This window comes from Phaeoacremonium minimum, assembly GCF_000392275.1.
Source record: "Phaeoacremonium minimum UCRPA7 unplaced genomic scaffold PA7_03_scaffold_39, whole genome shotgun sequence".
Lineage (NCBI taxonomy): Eukaryota > Fungi > Ascomycota > Sordariomycetes > Togniniales > Togniniaceae > Phaeoacremonium > Phaeoacremonium minimum.
The window spans coordinates 100,257-122,939 of record NW_006920946.1 but is presented as its reverse complement, the minus strand read 5'-3'; the positions used below and the strand labels follow the sequence as shown (position 1 = coordinate 122,939).

At 51.9% G+C, this 22,683-nt stretch overlaps 4 protein-coding genes across 4 annotated transcripts; 1 reads left to right on the top strand and 3 right to left on the bottom strand.

Annotated features, from left to right (window-relative positions):
• Positions 1-7,933: 7,933 nt before the first annotated feature.
• UCRPA7_484 (putative duf1014 domain protein) lies at positions 7,934-8,772 on the top strand (the record flags this gene model as incomplete). The annotated part of the gene is made up of 2 exons (XM_007913079.1): positions 7,934-8,088; positions 8,262-8,772. The coding sequence occupies 2 exons, from the start codon at positions 7,934-7,936 to the stop codon at positions 8,770-8,772; spliced, it is 666 nt and encodes a 221-aa protein (XP_007911270.1).
• A 4,565-nt stretch (positions 8,773-13,337) lies between these two features.
• On the bottom strand, positions 13,338-15,318 carry UCRPA7_483 (putative dead box rna helicase protein; the record flags this gene model as incomplete). Its single annotated transcript, XM_007913078.1, has 2 exons — positions 13,338-14,910; positions 14,963-15,318. 2 exons carry the CDS (start codon positions 15,316-15,318, stop codon positions 13,338-13,340), a joined length of 1,929 nt encoding a protein of 642 aa, XP_007911269.1.
• Positions 15,319-18,180: 2,862 nt separating this feature from the next.
• UCRPA7_482 (putative cue domain-containing protein) lies at positions 18,181-18,848 on the bottom strand (the record flags this gene model as incomplete). The annotated part of the gene is made up of 2 exons (XM_007913077.1): positions 18,181-18,501; positions 18,570-18,848. The coding sequence occupies 2 exons, from the start codon at positions 18,846-18,848 to the stop codon at positions 18,181-18,183; spliced, it is 600 nt and encodes a 199-aa protein (XP_007911268.1).
• Positions 18,849-19,653: 805 nt separating this feature from the next.
• Positions 19,654-21,026, bottom strand: UCRPA7_481 (putative not2 not3 not5 family protein; the record flags this gene model as incomplete). Its single annotated transcript, XM_007913076.1, has 6 exons — positions 19,654-19,710; positions 19,767-19,908; positions 19,960-20,163; positions 20,215-20,425; positions 20,552-20,572; positions 20,627-21,026. The coding sequence occupies 6 exons, from the start codon at positions 21,024-21,026 to the stop codon at positions 19,654-19,656; spliced, it is 1,035 nt and encodes a 344-aa protein (XP_007911267.1).
• Positions 21,027-22,683: the final 1,657 nt, after the last annotated feature.

Here is a 22,683-nt window from a genome sequence, read left to right as displayed (position 1 = left end):
CTTGACTCCAGTATGCGTATTACTTATGCCAAGTTGGAGCGTCGACAGGACATTGACGCCGGCACCCGATGGCAAGCCTCGGGTAATGTCACTCGGAGCCACCCGTCGCCTTGAAAGATGCAGCCATCCGATAAAAAAAAAATGCGAACTTAGGCTGGAATCTCTCAGTCGATCTGGCCACCGCGGAAGACGGGATGGGGTTGCACAGCGCCGGGCGCGGAAGCAAACACTTTCGTGTGGATATCTCGGGATGAGACCGGTGATTTCCACTGCCCATCGCATAGTAGATGGACCTGTCAGAGCGAAGCCGCCTAAGAGGGAGGGATGGGGAGAGAAAGTGTCACATCGTAGATTGATTGGCTACTTAGCTCCTCAACTAGGCATCGCAGAGCCCATTGCCGAGTACGTAGAGCCTCCGGAGGTGCACGAAAAGCCCCTGCGCAATGCGATGGTGCGTGTAAATCGTCTGATGGTAACGTTGGAAGGGAAAGGGGGCTTGACATCCAATGCACTGGAAGATTGATGGGGAAAGCCGGGAAGTCGTTTGGTCTGCTTGAACATGGGAGCGCTGGCGAGTTACTCCTCTTACTCCTCTCACCACAGCAGCGAATCCCAGCTGCCCTGGGTGTCAAGTGCAACGGGCTGGTCCCTGCCCAACACCATGTGGGTGGTTGGCAGGAGTTTTGGAAGCTTCCAAGCAGTGGAGAAAGGATTTACAGCCCCAGTCTGCGTCATGTCATGAGGACACTCGCAGGAGGCAGTGACTAAGTTAGCCAGAAATTGGAAGCGGCGGTCAACAGCATCATGACGGCTCCCTGATCGGCCTCTTCTTGGGAACCTGGCGAGCCCGGCTCGTTAAGCCTGGCAGCCTGGGTACCTTGCAGTTCCGCTCACAAGGTCTCGCTCTCCGACATCCCACGCTTGCTTACATGTGTCGGACAGCCACCCTGAGCGCCTGGAACTCCCGGAAATACGTAAAGACGAGGCAAAAGCAATTAATCAAGCCCGCAGCACTGGCAGCAATGTGATTTGATCGAGTAATAACGCATACGCATGCCTCATCGGGGCTACTGTCCTGAGTCTCCGGTGCGACGGTTGTCCGCCTGAGAAGGGAGGCTAGGAGGGCAGTTGAGGGCGGCCCATAGACAGACTAAAGAGCGGTGATCGACTCAAGTTTCAAGCAAAAGCAAACCGGTGGGTGGCCATCCAGGGTGCCCCTGTTTCGCTTCCAAAAGGGAGGGCTTCCCCATACGCAGGGTACAGTGAAAACCAAGCTCTTGGGCCCCTGAGTGCCGGATGCGATGCCGAATGGCCAGGTATCGAGTTCCTCCATTAAACAAGCACGAAGTACCCCACAAGTACCAAGGCCAGGGGCTTCGTTTACAGGCAAAACTGCAACCCCCAGAACCAGCTCGCCCAGGAGAGCGCATGAAGCGCAAATCATGTGGTCCGGCTCGCTGGAGCCCTGAACAGGCAGGTGGCAGTTCGACAACGAGACCAATCATAGGACAACTCGACAGTCGGTGAAAGCACTGGAGTCCGCGGTCGAACAAAAAGGAATGCCCACGCAGTTCATTTCGATTAGGCGGTTTTAAGTTACGAGGCTGAGACATGTGCCACAACCGATCCGTTCCAATGGATTGGCTACAGTATGTAAGTATGTCTTGCAGCAACAGTTTGATTGCTTGAATCCCTCCACCATCGGAAAATGACCAAGCATGGTTCATCGGAACCATTCCTCTGGGTTCCTGGCCTGCTTGCCCCCGTTATTGTCGCCAACTGCGGGCCATGATAAATGCCTCCTCGAGGACCACCACTGGACAAGGGTTGGGGAAAGAAGCAATTAAAAGTCCTCCTGGACAACAAAATGATCGTATTTCAATAGGAATTAAAAAAATCGACGTGGCACGCGGATCGCAATATCTACTCATCGCCATGTGCCTGGCACCACCCATACCCCTGAACCATGCCGTCAAACCATGTCTGCCCCCCGTGCTAGTTGGGTCTTCGGTGCTTCATCGCTACCAGCCTCGCGGAAACGAAATGAGCAGACCCGAGGCAGTGGTGCGTGAAAAGTGGAATTGCCGGTACATCCAGCTACGCTGCCTTCGTCTGACGTAAAGTTCAAGCGACCCGGATGCCCGGGAGACAGGGTTTAGGCTGGCAAGGGGAAGTGCTGCTAGAGCGTTGGCCACGAGGCTTCTCGGTGACCCATCCAAAGGGGAGGAGCCGAATGGAGGATGACATGTGTGGAAATTTTCCCAGCGAGTGGCAATGGCGACGCCCTAGGCGACCAAAGAGTCTAGCGTAGGACCCAGTAAGGGGCTTGGGACGCTTCCGATGGGATGGTTGATGCAGCCTGTCAATGTCAAGTGAGAGGGCTCTATTGTTTCAAGTTCTTCTCTCATCTCGGGCGTTTTCTTTCGTTGCAGTCTTTCTTTTGACTCGACACGAAGGGGCCCCTGTCTATACCGCCTATTTGCATAATAGTTGCTTGGCGAGGAGGGACAATACCACCAACAATCATCGACAAGGAGGACCAAGCACTCGCTAGCTCGTTCCACGGACGTTCTTTCAAAGTTCTCTCATTTCAATACAGTCAGATCCTTCATTATACCAGGACCAATACAATCGAGGGCGTCGCTCCAAGTGGCCCGCGGCATAGATATCTCAGGGTCCTGAAGTATCAAATTTGAGTCCGATAATTTTGAATGCCCTTCCACATATATGCAAATTGCTGCCTAGATTGTGATGAGATCTCCTGAAGCGAGAAATTTTAGTGTCTGCCATTGTCGCAGAATTACCGTCATCCTTCTGCCGTGAGGCCTGCATTTTCGACCCCGACATAGACTGGCAGTCCTGTGACAGCATTTGCTGTCGTGACATCGCCACCAACCAAAACCACGGCAAGCTCTGGAACAACACCACACCTGTGGCCAGTGAAAGCAAGCCTCCAAATGGCCTGATTTGTCGAACAGCGAAAGGGGGGTTCGTCTTTCTTGGTCGGCCCCCTGTCTCGGTGTCCTAAAGCCCAGGCTCAACAGGCTGGGCTAGTGCGCCTATCATGATTCGCAGCGGTCGTCTATCACGGGGAAAGAGGCGTGAAATGCCGGACGAATTGGGGTCAACCCAACTGGACCAGTAGCCCAGGTGGGTGCTGACCGCCAAATTCCAGCACTCTAGGTTGACCCACACCCGAATTTCAGCCGGCGCAGTCGACTATGAGGGAAAGGTCAGTCCCAGCAACATCGGTCATACCTTAGAGACGATCGTAAGCAGACAGCCTGCAAGGCAGAGTTTACAGTGTAGATTCTAGATTGTCAAACTCCTAATTAGAAAGGCGGGGGGGGGGGATGAAAACCAAGATCACCGTATCTTAAGGTTGCTGACACATCTAGCAAATAGCACCATGGAAATCGTCGCTACAGCGAAAATTTCGCTTCGTGGGCAGTCGCAAATGGAAGGCAAGTCAACGTGCAGGTGCAACCTGCACATCTGCGGGCTGGGTGGCGGCAGTGACGAGAGCCACGGAAAACAATGCAATTGCATTGGACAACAGACTGCACAGACAATCCATCTAACCATCCAGGAAATCACGACACCTCGCCTACGAGTAAGACTAGACGACCGAAATAATCGGAGGAAGGACTACCTGGGCGTCCCAGCATTACGCACAGATCATGTGTTCTGAAGGCGATCTTCGATTCGAGGATTGCTCGCACAACTTAAACTAGACACTACCTACCAAAGTAATTACACGCATGCAAATATACAGCTTTAGGCAAGGACGATGACAGTCGGTCAGACCTCGACGCAATTCGCGCTTTCCATCGCGGCTCAGCGGTCCTTCCATCTTCGAAGCTCGAGACCTTTGGTCCATCGCTTCTAGTATAAGGGGAAGGCATCTTGGTTCAGGCGGTCGCGCTTACCTAAGGTAAAGTCAGGAATGGGAGGAATGGCAATTGGTCCACATCGGGCAGCTGTTGATCCATCAATTGATACCTGACATTGACAATCCACGACGACACTGTCGCCGTTGGGCTCCCACAGCTACCGACTGTAGCCTTCTCTCCGAGCCATCAATAACCGAAACCAGACTAGAGCATCCCCCTAAAATCCAACGTTGCTTTAAGTCTCCTTTACGTATTCGTGAGAGACAATCTCAGGATTGAATTTTATATCAAGACCTAAATGTGCTCTTCTGTGGCCCTGTCATTGTAGCTGAACCAACTCTTCATCTCACTCCCATTTGCTGCACACCGACCTCGGGTACACGTCCCGCAGGCCTTGAACTAAAGGCCGAAAACCCCATCCGGGACCGAATAAATGGCCCAGGTAGTCACCGGCCGCAACGCGGTCACGCTCGCTCGCTCGATCTATCTTCATCAAGCTGTGGTAGCTGTTACATGCTGCAAGACTTTGCAGAATAGATGCTGGGTTAGTGAACTTCATGTTGTGACACCGAGTATAATCCCGCGCTTATACTACCCTAGTACCTCCTGTGAAACCTCAAATTGGCTCAATTTTCAGGCCTGGCGCCACAACGCGACATGTCATATTTGTTGAAAGGAGGCCGACGTTGGCACTGCGATATGAAAGCCGTTTCGGGCGACCTGCAGCTTTGATTCTGCAGCGAGAGGGCTCAGTGTGCTTCAGACTGTGCTTTACATGACTACGCCTGCACCTGGACGCTGTGTCCCTCCAAGGTACGGAGAGCCCAAACGCACAGTGCAGGTCAGGGCACGACTTCCTCGCCAGATGCCAACCCCATGGAACGCCAGCATTTCTTCTGCTCATCTCAGCTGAACCAGGCTCAAAGAAGAGTAGAGCAACATGTTATCATCCAGTTTCGAGCCATATACCTATGACTGAGGCAGTTCAACGACGATCTGGCACCCATATTTGACCTCTATCCTATGCAAGGCATAATTAGTCGTTGAGAGTCTGGTGCAATCCTTGTTGCCTCCCACTGATCTTCACTAGTGGCTCTATTGGGCAGATGAAGACGTTAGCCTCTTGAAGGGTCGGGCCTTGGTACGTATGCAGAGGACCGCTCCGTCATAACCCCCGCTACTTCAAATGGTGAAGATTAATAAAGCACTATTGTATCTGTTCGCTAATTAGTATCAGTGATCCCGTTTGTGTGATAGCCCCCCGAAAGTCATTGTTGTGTAATTGACCTTGTACCTTTCGAAGCTGGTCTAAATCTGGGCGAGGCGGCTTTGCATGCAGAAGGAATGCAGATTGCGCATCCGAGAGGATCATCATGAATCAGCATCGTGGTTTTTCTACAACATCCAGGTTTAGATCAACGGATCATCCAGACTGCTAAAGACAGCAAACAAACAAGGCGCAGCAAGCATGGTTCAGACAAACAAATAGCCAGGCGACCCTGCATGTCTGGACCATGGGTGTCTTACTTGACCTCCGTCGACATTATTGGTTATAGACGCTTGACCCAGGGCGCGGATCTCTTTCCTGCTTCGCAGATATGAGCCAGGACTCCGGCAGCCCTGTTCTGTCCGCCCCGTACTCTCAGGCGAAGGATGTGCAAACCAACAGAAGGTATGGCTTTATTGGTCCTTGTAATAGCGCGCTGCCACTTCATCTCACCGGTTTCCAGTGCACCTTCATATGGTCATGAAATACAAAGCTGTGTGGCGTTGATCCACACGCTGACGCTGCAATGACGGGATTTGCTCCATTGTGCTGTCTCGTGGACCGTCGATTCTTTCCTTTCATGCATTTCTCAATCTTCAAATGACTCGTCACTTCCGAGCGCGGGTTGTTTCTAACTTGATACACAGGGTACTCGTAACAGCGAGGCTCTAGCGAGGAGACCGACTGTACGCCGCTCTTCTCGTTCCACCTGAGGCGAAGAGTTTCATCACCTCTCAGTAGGATATACCCAAATTTACCCCGGGTCGAGTAAACGTGGGAAGATAGTCTCCTGGCTCTCGCTCTCAAAGAACAGGAATTCACGATCGTATTTCAAAACGCCATGCCCCCGCTATCCGGATTTGCTGGGTGGGTGATCTACCTGATGGTCCGATTCCTATACACCCTTGCACAACCCATTGATCGAGCACACGATACTCTCATCCTATTGAGTCACTCGAGTGGGCCGCACGAAACGATTCCTTCTTTTGGATCTTATTGCATTAATTTAGGTGGTGTGTTAGATACGGAATAGCTACCCAACAGCGACGGTGAGCCGTCGGCTGCCGCAACTATGTTGCAGCCACCTCATACAGCGGGAGTGACTGCCGATGGTGAGGAGGTGAGTCGTTATCCGCGAGACTCTGCTGGACAAAGGGGTGGCTCGGTAACAGAATGGTGCCGCCTCTAGCTCGGGCGGCCAAGAACCACCACCACATGGTCTCAGCTTCTGCTAGCCAAGGAGGATCCTTGAAGCTATTTTCAGCAAAGTAGGATCATCAGAACGATACACAATCTCTGCTATGTTGGTCAATGAGGATGAGAGGTATAATCCTATGATGAAAGATAAGGGTAGGATGGTGACGGCACGCCGAATCCGACGGTTCAGGCATCAAAGTTCGTACATGTCGCAAACTTTGCCAGTGCGTCAAAAGAAGAGTCCAGAGCCTGCAGCTCGGATATTACCCTTGCAAATACTGCACGACTAGCTCAGTTGTGTGCTGGTTGTTGAGGACATCCTTACTGCCACAGCCAAGGTTAGCATTGTACTCTCCGGTTTGGCCATACTATCGTCGAGTCGTTGCGGATCTGCCGGCATACACAAGTAGTCCTAAGCCATCTATCAAGGCTTGCCGATGACAACAACAAAGGCTCATACTTTTCATCTTGTGGGAGAGACAGTCTGTTTTGTCCCGAAAATGACATACATGATGCTGAGGGTAAGATGTCCTTTGAAATCAAGAGCCGGCCACTTTGCTCCCATGATTGTCTGAAAACAGTATCCCGCCATGGCAAGACCAAGCTATTGTGCCGTCTCCGACTGGCAGCCTCCAATCCTGCAGTGTCGCTCAGACAATGTGGCATTCACACCCCCGAATCATCTCATTGGATTCTCGGAGATTCAAGTTGATTAGCTCCTGCTGTACAACGTAGCCTGCTTTTGGAGACTAGATTCACCAAAACAGCGGCCAATGATTCCATGGGGGTGAAAAGAAGAGGCGCATGTCAATGCACAGAAGTGATACCAGAATCGGACAGCATCTTGTCTTTATACCAGTACCCAAGAGAGTGGCATGATTTAGTCAGCCTGATTGGTTGAACATACGAAGAAGTTAATTTAATTGCACAGACAAGCTAAGAGTTCATAAATGGTCCATGACATTAGATAATCTCCCAGAGACGGATCAGCAAATATCTTACGTTTAACAGCGTGTTGAGTAAAGGTGACACTAGTGCAGACTTTGGAACGAGGAAGGGGCTACGAAAGTCGTGATCGTCGTTCTGCTCAGACCTAGTTACCTAGGTATTCAATGCTCTTGTCACAACAGGTCCAAACGTTTCAGCAAGTGTTAGAATGAGAGTACGGAGGATTGAAGCTTTGTACCTGCTGTCATGGTGAGTTGGCGCTATATACCTAGACGATTTGTATGGGGGTCAAACGCTTTTCGCCATGTGATTGGCGGAGGGTCTCAGGAGGTCGTCTGGCGGACATTCAAGTGAACAGCAGCTCCGAGTCATCTCTACCTAAGCCGTCGTAACACCGCCACATTTCGACGTTGTGCCACTAAATCTCCCGGCGACGTTCAACGACTTCCGCTAAGGCAGCGATCCCGGACAAAGCATCTGGACGAGCAACTTCAAAATCGTCACGGCACACCCATCCCCAGCCAGCTCGTCCACCCGCCGATTTTCCCCGACTGAAACGTCCGACTAGCCTCCCGACCAGACAGCCTGGCATATCAATCCTTAGGCACGTATCTCAACGATCAGAATCATGGCTGGCAAGAAGGGGGCCGACAACAGTAAGAAAGCAGCCGGCCAGGCGCGCAAGGCCGAGGCAGCAGCACAAAAGCAGGCCAATGAAGATGCAAAGAGGGCAGCTGCAGAAGACGCAGATTGGCAGAAGGGCTCAAAGAGCAGTGCAAAAAAGTAGGCATTTCCCCATTCCCTTTGTTCTCACTACTAGTCGGCACCGACATACGGTACTTCCTCTCCTCCCTGTGGTCTGGGGTAGCGACTGCTGTTATCCGTCGCCGGTGCGACAAAACCGCGACGTGTTTGCGGAGAAGAGACAGATCACTGACCACTGCATTCGTGAACAGGGAGGCCGAGGCTGCAAAAAAGGCGGAGCAAGCTCGAAAGAAGGCGGAGCGCGATGCTATGCTTGCCGAAGAGGAGAAGAATAACCCAGGCCGGTCGGCCCCAAAGAACAGCAAGGCCGCACAGAAGAAGACTAGAGGTCTCGACCTGTCACAGCTCGACGACAATAGTGGGCTTGCGGCACTGAATGCATCGGGTATCGACAACGCACTCGATGCGCTCTCCCTGACGGCGTCGGGCTCCGATGGCAAGGTCGACAGGCACCCAGAGAGGCGGTTCAAGGCTGCGTATGCCGCATACGAGGAACGGCGGCTGAGCGAGATGGAGGTCGATGGCACTGGTCAGGGCCTAAGGCTAAACCAACGGAAGGAGAAAATCAAGAAGGAGTTTGAAAAGAGCCCGGAAAACCCATTCAACCAAGTCAGTGCGAGATATGATGCTACCAAGGAGGAGCTTGCGCAGATCAAGGCACAGGAAAAGGCGAAGATCGAGCAGAGACTCGGGTCGAAGTAAGGCAGGTTGCTCACATAGTACGAGCAATTTCAACGGTTGAAGTTACAAAATCTTAGTCCATTTTTGCCTAGACCCATAGATGTTTTCCGATGATACCTATACATTCTTCCACATGGCCTTAACTATGTCATTTTCCTACTACAACCTCCATTTTCGAAGTCTCACCTTTCATTGTTCATCCTCTGCGAGGGGATCTGAAGAGCCCCCTCTCGTCATTAGGCGGGGTGTCTCATGTATTGTTATCGATAAGAGAAAGCGGCAGAATGCCTCACCGCTCAAAGCCTACCGCATAACCTCGACAACCTTCGGCTACATTGTTCCATGTATTCGATTTGTCTCAGCTTCGTAGACTTGCTTCAAAGTCTTTTTCTGCAGTATTGACGATGGCGGCCACGAAAATGAGCGCGCTGCCAGCAATGAGGCGGCAGAATTTGCTGGGGGAGTTGTAAGCCATGGTCTCCTACCTCATATGGTTCTGTCCAGTGTAGCTAACCCCTGATTCTATAGCGCCGGTCTCAAGCAAGCATGCCCTCAAGGTGTATTTGTGAGCTTGACACCAGGTGACCCGACACTATGGTCTGGCGTTATCTTTGTGCGGAATGGTAAGACGTGGTGTTCGAAGGGATTGACTAGACGCAGCAGCTGATGACAGTGAACAGGCCCATATGCTACTGCTGTCTTGAGATTTTATATATCTTTTCCTGACGCATACCCTAGTCTTCCTCCACTTGTAACATTCTCTACTGATATGTTTCATCCTCTCATCACACCTTTGACCACGTACATGTACACCACCGACATCCAGGATAACGGCACTGTTAGTGCGACTGATGAGGAGCGACTGCCGCCAGGCGGGTTCAGTCTGCGGCACGGCTTCCCCGGCTGGTTCGGGCGCGGACGGAGGAGTAGGCAGGTGAGCGGTCAGAATGCTACGGCACAGACGCCGCCAAGGTCGACCCCGGGAAATGCCAGCAATTCGACAACTCCGAACTCCAAGGCTACACCGCCCAGTGGTACACTGTCTTTTATGCAGACTCAGCAGAAGGATGTTTCGACATATGATGTTCTGCGGTATATTCGTAGCACATTCGATGACGAAGACGTACTTGATTCTGTTCCCCTCGAGGCTGCTGGGAATCCCGGAGCATGGCATGCATGGCGGACTCATCGGCACCAAGCTACTTCTGGGAGTGCAAGTGGTGTACCACGTAAACCCGGCGAGTGGGACTGGGAAGGAGTGTGGGAAGAGCGAGTGAAGAAGGGAATAGCAGCATCTCTATCCGATCCGATGCTGTTTGGCAATGCCAGCGGCGCTGATGACACAGTAAACCCTACCGTTCCTTTAACTCAGACGTAACGTGCTGACTTACGATACTAGATTCGGTTCCTAAGTATGGAGGACGATGAAGTCCAGGTCATTAAAGACAATTTGGCAAGAACTCTCGGGGTGTCTGGGTAGATTGTATGTCGCTCCTTCTTAGAAGGCGAGCACAACTGTTTGCACGCTTACGGCTTAGCCTACCTGATCACCGGGAAAGAGGGATGGGTTGAACTGAAGTGACTCCTGCCATGTATTGACTTAGCTAATGATACCCAACATCTGCGTGTATTTTCCCCCACTACCTATGCTGAACTCCCATCTTCACATTTCTGAAGAAATAACATCTTTCCAATATGGGTACAACAGCCCGTGGCATCGTGATTCTACTACTTGTACCGATAGCCGTTGTGGCCTGTATTACCTTTCTTATTCTCAGAGGGCGGGCCATCTGTCTATCCAGTCCTAGTCAAGTAGCAGCAGATCAGCATCTTCATCCTACTCAAAGATCTCATCTCGAGAAGCCAACGGTCAGAGTGGACTCCTGGACCGATCTGAAGAGCATCGCACCCAGGAAAGACACCTCAGTCACCAAAGATACGGAGTCGACCCATCGCGACTCACCATCCCTAATATGGCATCCTCGTCGATACAGCCGCCTCAATTGGAGCTTTTCCAGCCTCACCACCCGTCGCAAGTAGGTGATGTCCGGCCGCTACATATCATCAAAAGAGTCAGCACCAAAGACAATTTGGCTGGGAATCGGAGGCAATGCAGTTCCACGACCGACGATAGTGGCCAGAGTGCTACCGATCCTCCCGGGTCTGAGCTGCCACTGACTATTCCCAAGCGCCGGGACAGAGACAAGCGCAGCTCCGAAATTCTCCAATCGCTAGACAATGTTGATGACAATGCACTCGAATCTAACACTACCCCAGCGCGTCCGTAGAAAGGTAAGCATATGAAATTATGATTTGGTCCAGTCACTTACGACGCACAGGAAGTGTCGAAGGTCTGCTGCATGAGACGAGTTCGCCTCGGTATCCATGGACATCTATCAATGTGCTGTACGGTACACCCCTGGGCTTTTTCAAGGACACATCTTCTCCTTTAAGAAGCAGTCCGTTGCTTAAATCAGCATGTGGCTATCAAGATATCCTGCCAACCGACAGCAAGACGTCCTTAGTACATCGTTTACCCAACGTTGGACTGAGTGGAATTCAGTGCTCGCCATCTAGTCGAAAATGCTCTGGCGCCTCGGATTCGTGTTCTATGCCTGTATCTCATACCGGCAGTGATCAGAAGTGCAATACGGATCTCTTTTCAGATATCAGGGTGCACCAGGGATCCGAAAGGTCGATTTCTGTGCAGCCGTCGATACTAGTCCCCGAGGTCAGAATAACTCCAGAGTGTCGAGTCCTCGGCGAAGGACAGCGTAGTTTCTGGGCTGCTATCGAGATTTCTACGAAACTGAGTACCACAAATCTCAATGGTGAGGTTTCCACGAGGAACGCCAAGTTCGGGAGAAACTCGGGGAGTCAACCATGGGACATCACTTCAGGTAACATTCTCCCTAACCTCTTTGTGAATATGTCTGACAGGTCATAGATCTGACCGCGTTTGGTTATCTGTACGGTTTTCAGGTCAACGTGTCGCCAACGCAAAACAGCCACATCCAGGAGATTTTAGGGTGTGAGACAACACCAACGTAAGGGCTCACTGATCATCCCGCATACCTGCATTTTACTGATTGTTAGTAGCTTGTTGTTGCCTGGCTCGAAAACACTCCTGCTGGTGAATATCTACCTTCTCCGCACTCAGCAGCCTAGGCGGAAGATGCATGTGAGACAACGCTCGGACGACTTGATGGAATATCTTGAGATGCAACTCGGCAGCATTGAGAGTGAATACATGGAAGTGCGATTGACGTACAGCCATTCCGCGTTTCCTCATAGCGACCATGGAGACCATGATTCCGGTATTGCCTCGGTTGAGACTAGACTAGAGACGACACTTACAGCATCTATCAAACGTCATAATCCCTCTTCGCCATGGTCACCGCCTCCTGCACCAATACCAAATTATATATTTGATATTGTGGGGTCATATTGGGGCAAGTCTGCCGTGGATGGCCTTTTACAGAAAAATCTTGCCTTTCAGATCACACCTCGGAAGGCTGCGACCCTTGCTTGCAGGGCTCCGCCTGTTGATTGTGTTGTGGAATCTCGTTCTGTCCATTCGTTAAAGAGCAGTACCCCAAGCATCCCGTCTAGACGGAGCAGCTTGAGACAGGCCTCCTTGGAAAGAAGTCTAGATCCAGCACGGAAAATCTGGGCTGAGATGCGTCGTGCCTCATCCTCCTCGAAATCTTATCAGAAGCAATCGCCGTCTGTTTGTGGTGAGAGGGCTGGCCCCCTTTCAAGCTGTCTCGGTGTCTCAAGCAGCCCAGGTCGCGGGGAGGTTAATAAGCGACGACAGACACTTCGTGAAACTGCTTTGCGCAATCAGCGATCCATAGGAGCAGATACGCTGCGAAGCCTTGTGCCGACTATGGCTGAATCGAGTATTGACGAGAAGCCTGTACATAAGCGTCGTATCGAGAAGGAGAACAAGGCGATTGGCACTAAGACAAGGAAGGATTCGGGTCGTTGGCCTTGGGCTAGTTGGTGGTAGTTGTAGTTAACTATGCTATACAAGTTTTTGTTTGAACTTCAGATTTTGGGCATGACAGATATGGTAGAGTTCAAGAAGAGCCCCAAGTACCTGGATAGAAGCGAAGCCTGTCTGGTGCCAGGAGATACTAATGTCATGAATGTGCATTAGGGCAAACATATCGTAGATCTAATAGAGTCATGGAGGTACGATTCATACAGTGGTCTATTTTCTTACATAGAGGAACATTGCTATCCATGAAGGGGGTTGTCAACTACAGGGTAAACGAGAAAGAGGAGATTTGTTTTTTTGAGCCAAACGAGAACCGTGCGCCTTGCAATGCTTTATGAAGGTATCCGTGCCCGTGGCAAGGAGACTGGCCACATGCCAATCTCCAGGTTGAGTATCCGCATCATATCTTTCCTATACACCGTTGTTTTGGGAGGCTGACAGAGTCTACCTTTTCTGCCTGGCCCGCCTGGTATTTGTTGTTTATATGGTCGTACAAGTAGTGGTATTATAGATTTACAATCATAATTTTGTGTGAGCACACTCGCTCTCGAGAGGCCTCACCTTATCAGAAAGGAATGAGAGCCTAGAAAGAAGAGCGCTGCTGGTAGCGATTGTCCCGTCTCTCGAATCGGTTGGACAGGCTGTCGAACCTGTCGCCACCTCTTCCGCGTCTGTCGTCGCGGAAGCCACCCCGCCGGTCGTCGCCTCGTCGGTCATCACCTCGTCGATCATCACCTCGTCGATCATCACCTCGTCGATCATCGCCTGATCTGCGGTCTCGAGAGCTCTGGGCGATGTTGAGACCCCGAACCCTGGTCAGGCCACGCAGCTTAGCCGTGTGGGCGGACATGGCAGGCGGTTCTTCCCAGCCCCATGCATGCTGTACCCAGTCATTGAGCTGATCGACTGTGTCCTGAACGTCGCCGTTCTTCATTGCTGACAACGATGCGAAATATGCATGGTGAAGCACGTCCTTCGAAATCTTCTTCATAGCATCGTTAACGCGAGTAACGTGCTCCGGCAGCGCCGACTCGTCCGTGATGGCAACGTGGACCTCAGCGCTCTCGAGCCCGTCGTGGCGCTTGATGGGAAGGCCAGGCAACTCCCGCCTCGCGTAGGGCAGATCCTTCTCAGATACAATCAGCCATCCTTGACCAGACTTGTTCGCTCTTCCGGTTCTTCCGATTCGGTGAATGTACTGCTCTCGGCTAGGGGGAACGCCAACTTGTATGACGTGACTGACGTTGGGGAAATCCATGCCTCTTGCCGTCACATCGGAAGAAAGTAGAATGGCGGAAGTAGCACGTCGGAAATGCGTGGCGGCCGAGGTCCTCTGAGCCTGGGTCTTCTTCGAGTGGATGTCGAAAACTGGCGGCAGATCTTTGTGGGTACGGTAGAGAACATTGAACACTTCTGTAGCGACCTCAACCATGGCAGTGGTCGAGAAGAACACTATGGCCTTGAATGGTTCCGGACCGTGCTCGCCGCTTCGTGCGCGGTGAACGAGCTCAAGGAGTGTCGGGAACAGATTCTCGTATCCCTTGACAGAAACAATGTGTTGAGGTACCTTCTCATGTGTCGGGGTGTCATCGGCCTTGATCGTCTGGACGAATTGGAAGTTGTTGGCATCAACGTAAGTTCGGGCAAGCTGCACCACATCCTTGGGAATCGTAGCAGAAAAGAGAAGAGTTTGACGAGGAACTTGCGAACGATCAGGGAGCAGGTTGATGATTTCTCGAAGCTCCTTGTCAAATCCGACATCCAGCATGCGGTCTGCCTCGTCGAGCACCAAATTTCTCAGCATTGGCGCATCGATACCGCTGTGATCGTCCGAGAGCACGTCATACAGGCGGCCTGGGGTAGCAACCAAGAGATCGCAGCCATCGTAACGGGTTTTCCTCAACATAGCAGACTTCTGAGTACCTCCAACTGCTGTTTGTACGCGAATACCAGTATGTCGGCAGAGATTTCGGGCTTCAGCGCCAATTTGCTCGGCAAGCTCGCGAGTGGGCGACACGATGATGGCGCGGATGTCGTCTGCTCTTGCTCGTCCTCGACGCGGATCAGCCAATCGTTCGTCTTCGGTGATCATTCTTTGCAGAACTGGGAGCAGGAAGCCGAGCGTCTTTCCGGTACCGGTCTTCGCCTGTGCGACACTGGTTGATGAGTTAGTCCAGAATATCATGCAGCTGTACAGACTCTACGCACATATCCTTGCCAGCTAGCCCCGGAGCGATTGTCATTGACTGAACATCCGTCATTGTCTCATAACCCATGTCTTGAGTGATAGCCTTCAAGAGAGTGTCATGAACGCCGAGGGATTCAAGGTCGGCGAATCGTGTGATCGGGCCGGACGGAGCCCCCACGTCTTGCTCTACCTGCTCGGCAGTGGCGCTTGAGTAGGAGCGCACCGCAAGGGGAGTATAGGCTGATATCCGTGAGATCGAGGCTATCCTGTTGACTGGCTTGGTCTGTAGGCGGATGGATGATCGCAGCAGAGCAGGAGAGGCAACGCGCCGCGCGCTGCACAGTCCAGCCTGTCGGGCGAGAGTCCTCTTGAACATCTTGGGTGATTGACAATGGAGGTCCAAGATAGAAGACTTGATATTCACCAAAAGCACTCGAAATCCGTCTCCTGGCCTCAAGCAGCAGCAGACTTGATGGTGGAAATCGAAAGCACGAAGGTTGCAATTGTCGCTGGAAATTTTCGGAACGCTGCTGTCGCAAGGTATGATTGAGAGCAGCTTTAGCTCTGCCGCAAGTGAAATTTTGTCGGAGATCGGGCAATCATTTGGCCTATCAGCTGCTCCCAGCATAAGCGTCCCGTCCCATTGGTGATCCCTGCAACTCATCTCCTTCGGACCCCTGCCCCAATTATTCCTCTTGCTGAACATTGGAGTGCCCTATTGAGATGGATGGGTAATTGAATGTATGTATATGTTCTAGAAAATCCTTGTGTTCTATATGTCATTTACACGTGTAATCGTCTAAAATCAGCCGTGATATCTTCGCAATTCCAGCACCAGACGCCGCCTATATCCTGTGCCGTATGTATCCTGTCTATATTCATCCCCAAGAAATCATGGCCGTTTCGCGTTAACTGCGGCAAGGCCTTCTCCTACGCCATCTGAAAGCCCACCGGCAACTCCCTCAAGTGCCCATGAACAAGCACTGGCCAAAGCCTGCCCGACCTTGCCATCTCCCATGTTGAAAATTGCTCCAGAGAGGGTTACACTGCCACGGCCAAAGGCATTGGCTAAGTCCATCGCTTGTCCAACCACATTTTCTGAGACCTTGTACTTTCGCTCCAGCTGCGCCGCCTGCCGGAAGAAGAAGATGACATACGGCATGATCAAGTGAAGTAGTATGAAAATCTTGACAACCACTCTCTGAATGGATCGATGAAGAAGGTTAGGATTCTCTGGCCCGTTTGTCAATCTCCCCTGCCCATTCTGCTCTTCCATGGTTTTCGGCAGAGACCGCCGTATGGCTGCCAACTCTGACTCGTCCAAATCCTGAGGTAAAGCCTTGAGAAGATAAGAAACGCCATCGATATACGCCTTGCGCTCGAATGACGGACTGCGCATAGCAGCATCCTGATTTGCTTCTCTGAGGGACGTGCCCATGAGATTGAGTCCTGGTTATCCCTGTCAGCGAATGTTGCACAGCATCTACACGGATTGCCTCACCTAATTGGCCGCATTTCCAGTCTAACCCAGACTGTTGCTCGGTTGAAAGCACAATAGAACGATCTTGAGTGACAATCTCGAGCATCTCTGGAGTTACTGGCCGCTGAATCTGGTCCGGGTTCAGTCTTTGTAGGGCTGTCGTCTGTGCCTCGGTTTCGGCAGGTATCCGGGGATTCAATGGGTAGTCGGGCTGGCAGGATTTGACGCGACCGCGAAAACTCACGGATCTGCGCAGAGATTGTAGAGGCGGGAGTCTTGACTGGACCACCGAGGGTAATACTGAAAACATGATGGACAATCTCCCCTCTTCAACTTCGAAATCGTGGTGGGCAACTGCCCGTTGATAAACTGGAGTAGTGCCCTGTCGAACTGGCACGGGCATTGTCGCATGAAAGGGCTATCCAGGAGAGAAATAGAGTAAGAAGCAAAGTTTAGCTAGAAAGAGGCGACTTTCTGAGCGCCAGTCCCAAATATATGTCGTTCTATGTCTAGCATTCCATGGCAAGTGTGAGGCTAGATTCACCTGCTGTTAGACCATGTACCTGGTAGATCTGTGTGGACAGCAGCAAAAGGCATTGGCTGAAAAGCTCCCAGGAATGCTTGCAGTCAATAAGTTAAAAGCAGTCTCCAAGCCAGCAGACGTCAGAAGGAATATCGCATGCCTGTGCAACATAGATCGAGACAATCAGGATCGCTACGAATTGAAGATCGCCTTCCTCTAACCAGCAACAAGCGTTGAAGATAGAGACGGTCGTTGGGGGAAATGTTGGGATGAAGAGGATTGGACAGTAGGGAAACGTGAGTCTGCGAAAATGCATGTGAAAATGGGCGGCGAAACGACCCTGCAGACGCTTATATGCGCTTAGCTTATCTGCCACCCACTAAACTTCAGCAGTCGCTGTCACGCTCAAGCATCAAGCAGCATGCATGCGAGACGACATACATTGACTAATGAGGGAACTAACTAGCCAGCTGCACTTCGCTGAGTTGCTTCCATGCGTGTGGGTCTCCCTTGCAAACGTGATTGATTCACAGGATCCTGTCTGCCGACTGCGAGATCTCGGCGGTGCACAATGCATGTCTTTCGCAAGATCCCGCGCCCGGTCACAAGAGTAAGCGGCTAGTTATAACTCAAGCCCCGTAGACAGTCATCCAGTCCCGAGGTCATTACAAGAAGTCAGGTCCTCGAATCTGCTGGCAAACCTTATGATCGGCAATTCTTGACGCTGTTGGTTAATCCCTAGCCCTTCTTTGAACTCTATTTTGTAAATAGCAGTAATGTGCGTATATGATTGGAACCTCGTAACATAGAAGAAGGATCTGGGAGATAGCAAAGCCCAAGAGTCGTGATACCAAATATGATACTGGAACTTGAAGCCCCTACATTCAATCGTCTCGTGGAATTAAGGCTACTCTTATCACCGTATCTGAATGAGCAGACATGTGCAAACTATATACAGCCTCGTGTGGACTACGAACTGCAATATATGCATCACTCCTTAGCATATCAATCGTTGAAGCGATACGCCCTGGTCTCATGTATGTGTATCCATCTCGTCTTTAAAGCTTTATTGAGAATACTCATATATCTAGTTGGGTCCGAGACGATATACACCATCCCACACGCATACATCTTTGTCGAGTCCTTCCCGTTCGCCCATAATGCAGAGTCGTAAGACACCAGTCGATCCGAAAACCAAAACCCCATCGATTATCGCTCTGTTTCAAATCAATACCTCAATTCCCCGAACCAGACCCCGCCTTCTCAGCAGCGATCTTGGCCTCCATCTTCTTCCGTGCTGCTAGGATCATCTCGTCCCTCCTCTTCTGTAGTAACGACTGCCGCTCGTCTCGGCTCGTGCTCCAGCCTTTCTTCCCACTCTGATCGGCGGCCTCACTCGCAGAGGCGGCGGCAACCTTGTCCTGTAGATTGTACCTCGTGATCAAGTCCGGCTGGGCCGGCTTCTCTGCTGGCTTCGCTTGTGTCTGACCTTGTGATGTAGACGAGGACGCGGCGTTCGAGCCGGGAGGCGGTGGAGGTTGGAATGTTATCGGGGGCTGCGAAGAGGGTTAAGATGTCAGCACAGGCAAACAGCCGAGCTCCATGATCCAGGTGTAGGGCTCACCGTCTCCATCCTCCCGGCCAGGATCCGCTCCGTCGTGGCCGCGACATTGTTGCCGTCCCTCGACAGGTTCCACAGCACCGTCCGCCGGTCCACCTGCGGGAACATCTGCTGTATCCTCTCGCACGCGGCCTCCCTCTGCCGCAGCGCCGCCGCCGAGTCGCGGGGCTGCTGCGGCGTCGGCGCCGAGAAGAAGAGGTACCGCACGATCAGCCCGGACAGGACCAGGATCACGATCAGCGACGGCACGTTGATCTGCTGCTCGTTCGACATCCTGGGCATGTGTGCGCGCCTCGTTGGTTTCACACACGCATACACACACTCTCTGTCTCACTCACTCACTCTCTCGCTGTCCCGCCCCAATCGTTCTTGTATGCGGGAAGCGTGCCTCGGTAGCGATTATCTGTAGCGAATACTTGGCGGTATCGGGCCGCTAACGACGTAACGGGTGTTGCAGCGTGACGAGATTTCCGCGATGGGGCTTCCTCTAACGGTCGCGAAGGGAAAGCTGTTGGAGTTCACCAAAATGGGCGATCGGTCTCGTGGGGTCGGTTGGGGTTCGGCCAGATAGCTCCATGGGCCAAGGAAATAAGTCGAGGTGAAGGAGTAGACGGCGGCGATCCTACTGGTGTGAATCTAGTGATTGATTGGTTATCTCGGCATCCTCCGCACATGCAGTTTACCTGTGCTGTAGCCACTGTAGCCAGTTTATAGCGGGCTTCAGGGGCTACCACACCTAAATGACAGCGCCACAGTATGCGGAACTACAAAATCACAAGAAAGTAAAGCAGCAAAAGAAACCGAGAGGCCATTGAATGCACAGAGAAGATTATGTTTGGTCAATTCTCCAGTGATGAAGTTCGGAATACCAGTGGCCAGTGCCGGCGCATTTTCAGTCGCCTCCTTAGCGGAAACGCGCGCAAACCGATGATACCAAATACAGTACAAAGTCATTATCCACAAGCCATGCCATGATGGACCAAGTTGCGGACTCCATTGACGCCCTTCCGTTTCAGAACACCATCAACAGCCGAAAAGCTGGGCACAAGGCTGTGCGCTACGGGTATGAGAAGGAAGAAGTAGCCACCTAAGCAGTGGGACCCGGGGTGGTCTCCAAATCGGCATAATGCAGAGTAAACTCCCGCTGAATGTACATTAGTGACACTCCCAAAGATATGTTGTCTTTAGCACTAGACTTACCCTCTCCTTCCGCCAATTGACCGTGTCCCAGATGATGTAGTAGCCTCGCTCGTGGTTGGGGCTAAGCACTTGGGGCAACAGCATGTCGTCCTTCGTCAGCCAGATCTGAAGCTTCTTGTGCCAGCGCCAATTGCGGTTGTGCCTTTGAAGGTTAGCCTCTACAGTGTCACAATCATGGGACTTGACAACTTACAGTTCGCCAGCCGCCAGATGCTGCTTGATGTCGTTAGGCGAGCTGTAGAAGATCCACATCAACGTCTCCTCATTGAAGCTGGGGATCTTATGCTCGATAGGCTGCACATTGGTCACGTTGTAGCAATCGGGAAGTCGAAACTTCGGTACGGCAGGTCTCGGCGGTACGTCGTCGAAGAGCGAGTAGATCTGGGTGGAAATCGGCCTGCAGACAGTCAGCAAATTAAAAGGAGATTAGCCCACAGGATGTACTGACTCGTTAGAGTTGATGTCGACACCTAGGGTTGACGGGTCGATACCGCAGATCAGCGCGTTGTAGTCAGGGTAGTTGTTCATGAGCGTTCGCAGGCCTTTCAAACCCCACTTGTCGATAGGCGCCATGCCAGCTAGAGGGTCTTGAACAGCCGGAGCTTCGTTCTCGTTCTCCTCCTTCTCTTTGCCAGCGGGAACGTCGTTGCCAATCGCGCCTAGAGAACCCCGGGGTTCTGACGGCTGCGCCACCCCATCTGGTAGAGATGACTGAGATGCCATACTGTCTTCTCGAAAAGGGATCGACTGCTTTCGAGCCTCCTCATCTGTGGCAGATGATCTACCATCGAGAGGGCGCATAGCGCCTTTGATCGAATTAGTAAGGTGATGACAGGTGAGCTCATGATCAGGCGACATACCAACAGGTGACCGTGACTCCGCGGTTCGAGTGTTTGCAGATAGCGCATTCAATAGGCCATTGCCTGCTCGATTGCCTTGAGATGGAGAGGCACCCGCGGTGCCTTGGGAGCCGAAGCCCAAGGACGACATCAAGCTAGAGCCGCGCTCGCCGCCAATCTCACCATTTGCATTCCTACCTAGGGGTGGGAACTCGTCGACGCTGCCTGGCTGAGGCTGGGACGATTGTCCGACGTTGCCCTGAGCACCGAATCTGAACGAGCCCTGACTGGTGGAGTTTAGTCGCGATGGGATGCTGAACATGTCGTCTGGCTGGTTCTGCTGAGAGGGAATGGGTGTGCCCTGGTTTCTCTGGACAGGACCAGGTCCTCCCATATTTCTCGATCCCTGGTTTGCCCACATCGTCGCCGGATTCGCGTTGGGTTGTTGAGCGTTGCCTGAAAGTGACGGGAACTCCCTACAGAAACGTCAGTATTTTCTGAGGCGAAAACGGGCAAAGCGCAGAGCAAAACAAGCTGGTAAGCTGCTAGACGGATATGTTTGTGCTGTTGGATGAAGAAGGTGGAGGAAATATATTTATAGGTAGCTCATTACCTCTTCAGCGCCTGAGAGTAGGAGATAGGCTTGGCCGGACCGGGTGTATCTGGCTGCTGCTTAGATGCCATCTCAGTCTGCCTGGTCCTCTTGACCAACTTTGGTTTGGTAGGAGCAATGGTGCCAGCCATCTTGAAAGGGGGAAGCAAGAGAACGGATATAAAAGGAGGGCAAGTGTTGGCCTGTTGGCCACACGACGACTCGTGGGGATGGGTGTCTGCAGGAAAGAACAAGGTAAACCTACGAGAGATCCAGAGGTGTGGCCGGTGTCGACCCGCTTAAACTCTGTGCAAAGCTCACATTTCCTCCAAGTTGTCTCGAAGGGTTCTGCAGAGCTCCGCCATTGCCACCAGCAGCAGCACCACCACCACTCATGGGAACAGCTCCTCCAAACGCCCATCCAGATCCATTGCTTCCTACCATCATACCCCACAATCAGCATCTCGTTTGGAATAAGAGAAGCACTGCTTTTTGTGTCTTACCTAACTTTCCGTTTGGTAATCGATTTGACACTGCTCGGTTCTGTTGTTGTTGTGGTTGCTGCTGACCTCCAAATCCTACTGGTAGCCCCCGTAATGATTGGGGAGCGGCTCCTACATCGAGCAAAGGCAAAATTAGCAAACTTGCTATCAGATTTAAGACATCAAAGCAATGTAAAAAACCCATCAAGCACAGCTAACAAAGGAGATAAAGCACAGGTATGTTTTAACAAGACGAGCTCATGCGCAAGCTTGGACACATGGGGACAAGCACGCTGGTGATGAATTGTAGAGCATCAAGGACAGCTTGAAGAGCCCTTTTCCAGCAGCTAGCTCAGCAGCTGCCTTGTCGCAAACAACTCAGACGCAAGATATATCCGTTGAACAATGAGACAACTGTTGGTAGAGTTTGTACAAGGCGCAGAGGCTCATGCTTGAAGGGAATGCAAACGGCGGGGCACACGGGGGCCAGCTCGAGAGAAGACAGCGTTCGGTGGCCGTACCTGGTCTATTCATTGCGGACGACTCTGCTAACACGGCCAATTACGGAGGTATGCGAAACATGCGGCTCAGAAAGAGGGAATCGGCTCGGATCGCGGTTCGGGGCTGGTGAGGATGTTATTGAAGCTTTTGATCGTGAGGATTTGCACGGGCTGTCGTTGGAAGACACGAAAGGTTAGCGACGGGAAGTTGCAAGCAAACCGCAAACCGAATGCAGGGTGGTCTGTGCTTCCCCACTATGGACCCAGCTGCCTGCCTTGGGCTTGGGTGCGTGGTGCTGAAAAGGCGGCCAGATCTGGGCAAGCTAATGGACTAGGTCCTGCAACTTAGGCTTGAGGCTGGCCTGACAGGGGTTTTTACAGCTCTTCTCTTAGTTCACAGCTGCCTGGACATCACCCACCACTCCCAAAGTACCGTGCATTTCGAGCATTCATATTGCTTAATCCAGCAATTTGGCCTCGAGACGGAGCCAACATTTGATTACA